The sequence below is a fragment of the Cyprinodon variegatus genome, unplaced genomic scaffold (assembly GCF_000732505.1).
Source record: "Cyprinodon variegatus isolate N-32 unplaced genomic scaffold, C_variegatus-1.0 Scaffold574, whole genome shotgun sequence".
In the NCBI taxonomy this organism is placed as follows: Eukaryota; Metazoa; Chordata; class Actinopteri; order Cyprinodontiformes; family Cyprinodontidae; genus Cyprinodon; species Cyprinodon variegatus.
In genome coordinates this window covers 558,304-569,247 of record NW_015151027.1, presented here as the reverse complement: position 1 = coordinate 569,247, position 10,944 = coordinate 558,304, and the positions used below count along the sequence as shown (strand labels likewise).

The 10,944-nt window shown below is 39.3% G+C and overlaps 1 protein-coding gene across 2 annotated transcripts; it reads left to right on the top strand.

Moving 5' to 3' along the window:
* Positions 1–313: 313 nt before the first annotated feature.
* On the top strand, positions 314–8,596 carry LOC107095803 (stereocilin-like). 2 transcript variants are annotated; one of them, XM_015392112.1, is made up of 16 exons: positions 314–356; positions 437–610; positions 835–984; positions 2,722–2,996; positions 3,105–3,187; positions 3,264–3,399; positions 3,794–3,996; positions 4,449–4,539; positions 4,645–4,816; positions 4,897–5,066; positions 5,720–5,875; positions 6,200–6,342; positions 6,486–6,634; positions 6,836–6,933; positions 8,184–8,331; positions 8,456–8,596. In XM_015392112.1, the coding sequence occupies exons 4-16, from the start codon at positions 2,898–2,900 to the stop codon at positions 8,542–8,544; spliced, it is 1,737 nt and encodes a 578-aa protein (XP_015247598.1). In that variant the 5' UTR covers positions 314–356; positions 437–610; positions 835–984; positions 2,722–2,897; the 3' UTR covers positions 8,545–8,596. The 2 variants fall into 2 exon arrangements, with proteins under 2 accessions (XP_015247598.1, XP_015247599.1); XM_015392113.1 differs by lacking the exons at positions 8,184–8,331; positions 8,456–8,596 and having other exon boundaries at positions 6,710–6,917.
* Positions 8,597–10,944: the final 2,348 nt, after the last annotated feature.

Here is a 10,944-nt window from a genome sequence, read left to right as displayed (position 1 = left end):
GAAGAAGGCTAACACCACACATAACCAAAAACACCCATCATCCACAGATCAGAATGTTTTTCATTAGAAGGACAAGGAAGGTGGTTATATTTGATAAAAAAAACAAGATGAGCATTTAGTGTTTGTGTGTGACAATGGCCGAGTCAAAGTTCGGACCTAAATCCAAGACTTAATAAAGATCACACATTTATTCAGTATAAAAAACATTAAAAAACTTTTATACTTTGAAATGGAATTACATTGCTTTAAATCTGAGTAAGGTATTATACTATAAATACATTTAAATTTTAATAGGTGTCATTTATTTTGTTTTTCAGGCATTTCAGGTTTTATCCAAGATCACAAAAGACAGTAATGTAAGTGATAATGTTCAAAGCATTTGTACTGACATTCAGCCATCTGCGATCTCAGCACAGTGTCCATCTCCTCCTGCCAGCTTACTGTGGAAAACCTGTGCCGCCTGAAGCCGTTGCTCTCTGGTCTCTTCCCTGCTGTGCTCAGAAACCTCCATTGGTCTGATTTCAGTGAGGAGCACTGTCCGTGCTGGAGAACACTCCAAACTGATCTTAAGCCTGGACACAGAGCCATGTTATTCAATGCCATGCAGGAGGTGATGGTACTTTTTTCCCTTAAAACACCACTTCTCAGTTTCTTCTCCTACTAGTGCTTTGCTGAGGACTCTATGTTATGTGGCATGATTTCTAGAAGTACAGCATTTTTTTTAATTTTTTTATTCCAGTGCCAAAGCCATGCAAAGAAAGCGGCTAATTGAGATGAGATGACATCTCAACAGTAGCAATAATAGTTTTTTCTTCTTTGGTTGTTTGCTGGCAGGCTCTCCATAAAGACTCTAGGAACTTCACTCAGCAGGCAAACTGTCTGCTTCCCTTTGTCCCTCTGAGAAAGCTGATACAGGCCATGAATGGTGGGACCATTTGGAGAGGCATCAGCGCATACAGAGACATACAGTGGTCTTCTCAGCAGGTACAAACTCTCCTATAATCTGCCGACTGTGTGCAGCCTCACATTTCTTTGAAACAACAAGAGTGGATAAAAAAGAAAATCATCCTAGGCTGGATTCCTGCTCTCTTTAATCTGCAACCCATTGGATATGCTTCAGATGAGCCTTTCAGGATATTAATCCTCCGTTCACATCAGCTGCCATCAAGCTAATTACTTTGGATGTAGTACAATAGTGTGCTGGAGTGTGGCATAAATTAATAATGGCTGCCTTAAAGGGATTTTTATCACAGCCAGGAATGTATGAGCCTGTTTTCACCACCTGTTCTCAGACTAACAAGACCTGAATTTATTTAATAAAGATTACCCTTTTCACATGTGCTGAAATATACGCCACACTTTTGATGAATAATATACCGTGCTCATACTGAAAGGAATCTTTAACAGTCAGATGTTTCAGGGATTTCACACTTAGTGGGTGATATCCTGACCTTTGATCAGTGGACCAGATCATTATCATCTTCCTTATTGGACTCTGGTTGTCTGGTCCACATGTGTTTGTGGGTCTTTAGAGGAGTCGTTTCTTTTTTGTGTGTGTTTTTACGGCACTAGTGGCTAATTTTTTTATGGCCAGTAGGCTGACAGGAAAGGGGGTACGAGAGAGGGGGAGAGACATGCAGGAAAGGACCACAGGATTCGAACCTGGGTTGCCTGCGTTGCGGACTAAGGCCTACATACATGGGTTGTGTGCGCTAACCACTACGGCAACCAAAGCGTGCTCCCCTTGCGGCGTTTTATCATACCTGGGTTGCTTTGTTTCAGTGTATGTGAGACTATGTTTGAAATTCCTAATTTATCCAAGGTAGGCTTATTAGACGAAGCTCTGACTGCTACACAGTCAGTGGCAATACCCACAGAAAGGTGGCCTGATCCCTACTGTTAGGTTTCCTGCCGCCCAATGCAGAGGAGTTTAAGTACTTAGAAGTGTTCACCAGAGATGGTAGGCTGGGGGATTAAAACAGAGACTGATCAGGAAATAATGCAGACATTGCTTTGCTCTACTGAGATGAAGAAAGAGAGGAGCCAAAAAACAAACAAAAAAATGCACTTGATTTTCACTCTGCATTTTGACCGTCGTCTAGACTGGTAAAATATGGCTCATGACCCTAAGGATGAGATCTCAGATAAAAAAATAAGCTTCCTCTGGGTAGATGGCCTCAGCCTTAGAGATAGGCAGAGGCAATGGTAAGCACATTATGGGGCAAAATTTTGAAATTGCACACTAAAGATCCCTCCTCTCTCTGGAGTAAATATGTGTGCTACAGTGCCCTATACAGTGGTGAGGGCACCTTATTTTTTTTTCCTTTCCTGCCCTTCAAAAAGTCTGATCATGCCAATGGGAAGATGGACTTAGACAGAAGGCCCAGAGCAGAGCTGCTGCTTTTCTGCATCTTCTTCTGGAAGAAACCTTTTGGGATGACCCAGAATTTACTGGAGGGACAATACTTCATAGCCTTTCTGGACAATAAATTAGGGATCACCCTGAAGAAGAGAATAAAGACACTAAGATTATGTCGACGATCCCTTCCTGTTGTGTTGCAACCCAAACAAACAGGTGGAAGAAACACAAAAAACATATATTGTACATGAAATCCTAATCTTTGTGTCTCTTTTCTTTTACATTGTATAGATATTTTGTTTTTTTTCATCCACATATGAACAGTAATTAACAATAGATTAAATAGTGTCTTTTATTTGCAGACTCAGTTTTTGTTTAGACAGATCCATGAATTCAAAAACGTCACTATCAAGATGGTGAAGTAAGTCTGACCTGCAGCATAAACACTCCAAACGTTGACTTTCGGTGCAGACACACAGTTATAATCAACAATGACCTGTCTGCTGCCAACAGAGATCTGGGTCATATTGCCGCTGGAATGAGTTGTGACTTTCTAAAGTGTTGGATCAACCACACAGATTTTACTGAGTTACTTCAATTTGTGAGTGAACTGCCTGGAGGTCCAAGACCTGCTCTGGTAAGAGATAAACCTCTTCCACAATGCCATGGAAGGCAATGTTCAAAGCGAATGCACAAACAGTTCAGAGTTAATGTTTTGGCTGTTTTTTTTTTTTTGCATTATCAGCAAAAGTGCATTGTGGACGAACTGCGGAAACAACCTGAACTGGAACTCAGTTTTCTGAGTTCTGGGTTTGCAGCAACCTTACCGTAAGTAAACTATGTATTTTAACCTGGAAATAGGATATTTCTCCAATAATTTTGAACCCTTTTGTCTCTTCTCCAGAGTGACAATGGTAGACAACTTGTCTAATGCGTCTATCAGAGGAATCCTGAGCCACATTCAGCTTGAATTTCTTGATTTCCTGAGATTGCCTCACTATAAGCAGACAAATTTAGCTGAGAAGGCCTTATCTGAGCTGGTAAGGTGTCTATGTAAACTTCACAAGTACTTTAGTTACTGCAAGATGTGAGAATTATTGCAAACTGCAGTATGCTTCAGGCAAAGAAACCAGATGGTGGTGTAACTCTTATCACTAATTGGTGAGATAGGAAAATAAAAAATCTGTGGTAAAGTAACTGAAGAGATAAAATGCTCTCATGATAATAATAAAAGCCAACTTAGAAAAGTTTTTCTTGGTAAGACAGCAGGCTGAGTCATGGGGAGCTGTGATGTGATGGTCTAAAAATAGTAATTCAAGAAACAGAAGGAGAAAGAGAGTTAGAAGCAGTTTCTTCCTCTCAACAGCTTTTAACTCAGGTAGAATAAAACATTGTGAACTTGAGTTAATCCAGGATGTCTGTTCTGTCCCAAAGGACTCTTCCCTGGCTGAGGAGAAGATTGATGGGGCTGTTCTGGATGTCCTGGGGCCACTGTTGCCTTTCTTGGACAGAGACAGTCTGGCTCTGGTGGACAGAGGAGCACTGGCTCTGCGGCTGGAAGAGATGAGGAGTTTCTGTCTTCCCAAAGAAGCCCTCAGAGACATTAGTGACCTTCTGACTCGGACAGACCTGCTAGGGTAAAACATTATCTGCAATAGATTCTGGTTTCTCTGAGGAGAACATTTGTTAACTGCACATACAGAACCTTGGACAAGTATTCCTGTTTAACTTCTTGGTTAAAGCCACAAACTTTAATCCATTGTATTGGGGACCAGAACTGTACATATGCATGCAACACTTTTCAGTTTGTATTAAATAAAAGCAAAGATCCACGTATTAATTCAACCTGGGTTCTTTCTCCAGACTGCATGTTCTCCCTTATATGTGTGGCTTCTCCAGATTCCTTTCTCACTCCAAAAAACATGATCGCTAGATTCACTAAATTGCCAGTGAGTGTGAGTATGTGTGCGTTTTTTTTTTCCTGTGAGAGACTGGGTGACCTTTCCTGTCTGCAGTTTTCATTTCTAATGTATGCTCATGTATGGATATTGTTTTGATAAAATAATAATAACCATAATATGTTTGCCAGAGATCCATCCAAATGGCAAGTTGGGGATATTGAGCATCTGGGCAGGTTGGTCTTTGGTCTCTCAACAAAACAGATTGACTCAATTCCCTTGGTAAGATAATCAAATAAAAGGATCTTTATAAATCAGAATCTAAATAAGATTAATTCTTTCTGTGAGTATATGACCTTGTTTTTTTTTTTTTTTTTTTTTTAACAGACAGTGTTAAATCAGAGCACAGTGGAGCAGGTTCTTGTGAGTCAAAAGTTTTGGGAGAAGAGTCTGGTCGGTGGAATCTGTATGAGTCGGTGTGTGGACCAACAGTACCACAGAAAGCAAACCTGGAGCCTAATTCGAGGAATTGTCAAAGCACGGAGCAGAAGGGCAAAAGGTTCCACACATTCTCTAGATAAGCCCAATAAAGTACATTATAGAATCAGATTTACAATAAAACTTTTGTGATCTTATCAGTGCCAGCTCCCAGCTGTGCAGACATCAGAGGAACATTCCCTTCAGCTTGGACCCCCACCCAGCTTCGCCGTATGTCCGTAGATCAGCTGAAGGATTGTGTGGAAGTTTTTGGTCAGAATCCGTCTCTGAGCTCCAAGCAGCGACGTGCGCTGTGGGGGAAACTCAGGCAGGTCAGAAAAACCTACCCAACATCAGACCATAAAGCATTAACAGCACTTTGTAAGGGTTTAATCTGCAAGAAGTTTGTTGAATTCAGTATGTTCTGTAGGGCTGATAACACAGACGCTAGCTCGCATCTCTTTAAGAGATCTCCAGAGGCTGCAGCCAATCTTTGACTGCAGCACAACACCATCCCTCCCTAATGCATATAAAAACATTAAAACACACAACTAATCAAGATTTACCACATAATACAAGTAAAAACATATTGTGATAGTCTCTAGTACATTTTAACATGCCATTTCACAGCCACACACTTCAATGTATTATTAGAATGCTTTATAATAGATCAGCAAAAAGTGTGAAACAGATATAAAGTCAAATTAAAAGCATAAATAGTTTTTAAACCTGTAGGGTAGTGTGCATTTGTAAAAGCCATCCTGGGTAGCTGTTGTTGTTTCTTTTAGAGTCTGTCTCACCAGCTCCTTAATCACCCTTTGTAAAAATAAGTCAGATAGGATATAAACCATCTTTAAACCTGATTTTTCAAATCTTGCTACAGACTCCCCATTATTTTGATAATGTTATCTTTTTGCAGCTGTTGTCAAGCTTTAGCCGAAATGTTCTGACATTCTTTGGATGCATTGTGCTTCTTTCAATACAGTCCTTCAGTCCGGTGAGGGAGCTGAGAGTGGATCAGGTGTTAGCTCTTGGATCAGTGGTCACAGAAATGGGGGACAGAGAGCTGCAGGATGCCAGTCTTACTGATCTCGGTGTGCTGGCACATCTGGGCACACTGACGAACTGGGCTCCTCGAAAGGTATGATCCTGTATCCAGATGTAAAACTTAATAAAAGCGTAAAGGTATAGTGTAGGATTTTGGCGAATTTTTTAAAAGACCCGCCCTCTCTACATTAAAAAAAAAAATGCACATGCACAACCCTGCACCTGCTCCTGGGAGGGAAAGCATATTAAACGTGTGCGAGAGCTTGCATGAGCCAATTTCTCCTTGTTCACGCTGTGTTTAAAATAAGCTTACCACCTAAAAGAAGATTTACAATTTTTACACTATGTCAAATATCCCCCACTATACCTTTGATTCAGTGATAGTTATTAAATGCTCAGATATGTTTACCTTTCTCAGATGAGAGCAGTGGTTTTAAGTGTGATGCGGAAGAGCAGACTAAAAGTGGAGCATTTAACGGTTGTTGATTTGGCAACGCTGGGCCATCTAATCTGTGGTCTGCAAGCCTCGGAGATCAAACGCCTGAGCCCATACAACCTCAGGTCAGTCTTAGAAATACATCTATGTCATATAAATACGTAATCTGCTTTGGGGAGGATGAACAAAGACTTTCAAACCTCAGTCAGGGATCTTGCATTTACTCAAAAGGAGATAATGTGTGTAATATTTTCCTCTCAACCTGCAGTGTAGCTGTTATGTTCCTGCGGGAAATGACCCTGCCGTGTACAGAGCAGCAGATGGAGGCGCTCACAAACTGCCTGGCCAGAGCAGAGGCCTTTGGTCCTGTCAGTGCTTGGGGGCCTGAGATTTTCACTGAAATCGGGACACTTGCAGGTACAGTGGAGCATAGAATCCCTCAGGGTGCAAACTTTCTGTGCACAAACTTTTCAAATTCGTTTATTTTCAAAGAGCAAGAGGGGTTACAGCTGGAAATGGCAGCTCTTGGAAGGATAGGTCCAATTAAAACGATCCCAGAGGCTTAAAGTAAAGGAGGAACATCATTCACCTGACTACAGTGTTTGTGCCTGTTTCCAGCGGGTCTGCCTGATATAGTGCTGTCAGCTCTGCTGCGAGAACAAATGGAGGGAATCACCCCCGAAGCTGTGGCACTGATGTCTCCGAAAAAAATTGCAGTGAGTTACACTTGTTATTAAAAAGCTGTTTGTGCAATGAACCTGCAATATCAAAGCTGGCTAACAGGGATGTTATGGTGGGAGCAGCAAAAGTTAACTTAACCTTTAAAAGCTGCAAACTTGGAGTAAAGATACAGCAAGGGTCACAGTTTATGAATTTCCCAAATGATTATTTCTACATTTATAAAAAAGAGTAAATAAATTCCTCAAATCATTCTCAAACATTGACTGATAATGTTTAAAACTATTTTAAAATCTATAAAAAAATATATACTTCAAGCATTAATTCAAATTCATTGTATATTTATAGCTGATTATTTTTATTTATCAATTTATCTAATGATTTTACAGACCTTCATTGATGACGGGGTCTATTTAATGGGCAACCATAAGGGGATAAAATAATTTATGATATACCGGTACTTGAAAAAAGGGATTATTTGAAAAAAGTCAAATATACTTAAGTATCAAATATACTTATCATTAAGGCCTGCATTTCAGAATTTATTTTTGTAATGGTCTGATGTAATATTCTGATCCTCAAGGTCATATTTTTAGAGGTTGTAAACAGAGAATCTTTATTATCAATAAGAATTAAGGTCTGAAAGCATTCATTTCTCTTTGTTTACTTTATATAATGTGTTTTACTAAGGGAATCAAGACGCTTAAATTGATAAATTTTCTTTAATGTTCTAATTTATAGTGATGAATCAATTTATTGATGGACCATCTGCTCTGTTCTCTCCTCTGGATTCATGACTTAAATTGTACAACATATGTTCAGATACAAATATTGTGATCAGTCCAGCAGGGAGAAGCAGACCGGACCAATGACTTGCATTTAGCTACAGTTCCCATCTCTTCACACATATACACTACAGGACACTACAGGATTTTAAAAGATAGGTAAAAAAATCATTTAAACTAATTAAAATGAAACTAAAACGCATGGATTGATATGACAACCTTTAACCCTCCCAGCAGCTCTGTCCCTTCTCATCCTCAGTCCTACAGCTGAGTGGAAAAGTCTTTGTGCCTTTATGTAATGAATATTTAGATCTTGTTTCAGATTTAATTTTCATAAGTTCTGTTTTCCAACAATCAAAATGGTTTATTTTTTTATATCATTTTTTATTTAACCCCCCCAAAGGCTCCTTTGAAAAGGGTGAAATAAGGCTAGTTGAAATTTAGCCTTTCAGGATGATATATCTCGCCCACAATTTCACAACGTTCTTTGTTTTGTGTCACAGGTGGTGTTCAGTGCAGAACAGTTATCATGGCTGAGTGTGGAGCAGGCGTGGGCCGTGACAGAGGAGCAGTGGGCAGAGCTGAACGCGGAGCAGAGGCATGCTGTTGACCTGGCACGGTATGAAGGAGACGTCCTGATGGAGCTCAGAGGTGTGTGTGTGTTTTTTTTTTTTTTTTTAGAAAAGTGTGGTGAGCATTCTTCTGGTAATTATTTTGTTTGTGTCAAATCAGCATGAGCTCAGTTGTGATGAATTCTACTACTTCTTTCCTGCAGGACGAAACTCTGCTTCATCAGCTCTGAACACAAAGAGCTTCACTTTATGCTCACTGGCTGTGGGCTTTTTGTTACCACAGCTAATTTAAACAATGGAACAAAATTTGATCCTAAAAATGACTTCTGCTGGTATTGTATTTGTACTGCAAATAAATATCTTTAAATTCTCCCCTGTTCATTGTATTGGAATCTGAATTTACAGAGATCTTTAATGTGCTTTGCAGCTTCATATTAATCACTTTTATAAGCGTTATTAGCTTAGTAGGCTCTAAATAACAGTGTGTGTCCCTGTGCAATGTTTATTGAACAATAAAAAAGGGGGGTGTCAATGAATAATGTTTATTTGACCGAGAAACAGGCTTTCTAACATTTATGCAACATAATCAGGGTTATAAACCTGAGGAGATTTTATTGCATGCAGGGAACCAAACTATGGAAAAATGAGAACAGAAATGGAATCAGCAATCTGTAAAAGACCTTTAATATCTTGCACCAGTTATTGATAATGTTTGTAGACTCCTGTAGGGACTTCACACGAAATGTAACTGCTCTTGATCTCAAACAATTCTGAAAAAGTAATGTTTTGCTCTATTTAAACTTACTATCTATACATCAATTAACCAAAGGACTCATCATCTCTCTTCAGATTAAAGATTGGATTCAAGATGAAACTAAAATATGGCTTTGGTAAAGAAACCATGGCAGGTTGAAAGTATTTATTAGGTGGGTTTTGACGAAAAGTGATGTGTTGTAATTCCATTTAATGATCTTTTTTTTGTGTGCTCCCAACACAAAAAAAACACAAGTTGTGGTATTTTTAGCGGACAGCAATACAAAAGCCAATCTTCTCTAACGGTCTATAAGCAAATGATGAACTTACCACTAACCACCTCACTAAAGTTTGGGCTTCCACTTCACACAGCACCACTAATGGACCAACTGCTTCAAATGCAGAAAAAATTAACATATGTTCAATGCAAAAATACTTATAGGTAAAGGTAAATTTAAAGGTTCCAAATTCTGCTGCATTTGAAAATAGAAATTATTAATGAGCATGCTTTTGCTGTTTGTGAAGGAAAATTCCTCTCAGATTAGACTCACAACATCCACCAATAACCTCCTCATTCAGCCCTCTTCTAAACGAGGCTTTCGGCTTTCCATACCCTCACCTTCTCAAAGGCTGGACCTCAAAAACCCACAACCATGAAAAGTTGGAGTTCGTAATGATGAAACAACCTTAATTATAAACAAACAAGAACACCCAGTAGCCTAGTAGCCAATTAGCCTGAGCAGATACCTCATCTATCTGCTACTTACAAAACTAATTTAATTTAACACAAGCACACAATCAGAATTACTGCAGATATCCTGTTATGAAAAGACAGTTTTTTTAAGCACAGAGAAGATGATCCATCTAATATGCTTATATGCTGACGTGTTTGCAGGTGACCAGGCTAAGCAATCCGACACAATAAAGTTATTCCCAGGTTTTAAAGGTCTGTAATGGACAGCTGGTATCAATGTACTATTCAATTTAAGGTTTGTGGAGAAGCCAGCTTTATTAGAGCCAATGTTGTGAAAGTAATCTTCTTTAAAATGCTCAGTACACAGATGTGAAATCCATCCTCTGAGTCTTCATAGGCTCAGATGAAGGCAGTAAAAAAGACTTTTGCCTTGTTGATGCAGCCAATAACAGAGGAGCTGCTTTGTTTAGCTCTTAGCATAGCCATGTCTTTTTGGACGCTCTCTCTGTGTTGGTGAGCAGAGAGATAGTGCCTGCTAGAGGGCGCGCTTAGTTAGGGGAGGAGTGACTTCATTAAGGGCAGGACTTTCGAAACAGCATTTTCAGCACACATTAGCTAAGAGGCGGAGTTAGGTAGAGAGAGGTAAATGTTTTTTTTTTCTTCCATTTGTGAACCTCATACACAGGCTTCAGGACACACGTGACTTTCAAAATGTTTATAAAGAGAATTTTGCATAATATGGGACCTTTAATGTTGCAACTCAAGAGGTTTTAGATTACATCCCGAACCTTCTTCATAAGCTTGTTGAACGCTTTTAAGTAAATTGCTTTGTTGCTACTACTCTAACAGATGATTGCAGAAGATATCACACTCTCAACCGAGCAGGGCCGTGAAATTTTTTTTGCTTTTGGACAAAATAACTTTGAGCCTATAGGCCTATTTATAAAAATAAAATAAAACAATAAACAATAAAAATAAATAACTACATAGATGGAGATTCATACACACTTCAGTTCACACAACCAACTTTTTTTTTTTTTATCTCCCTCTTGCTACTAGGGGATGCTTCAGCACCCCAGCACGCCCACTTCCTATGGCCATTCAATAGGGTGACGATATGCAGCATCTGAAAGTCAGCTGTGTACAAAGTAAAAACAAATGGTGAGATTTCTTGTAGTGGTTCCAGTCGTACTACCCTGCTCTGGGGGTCCTTTGTTTGTCTTTGGCAGTGATGACCTCATTGTG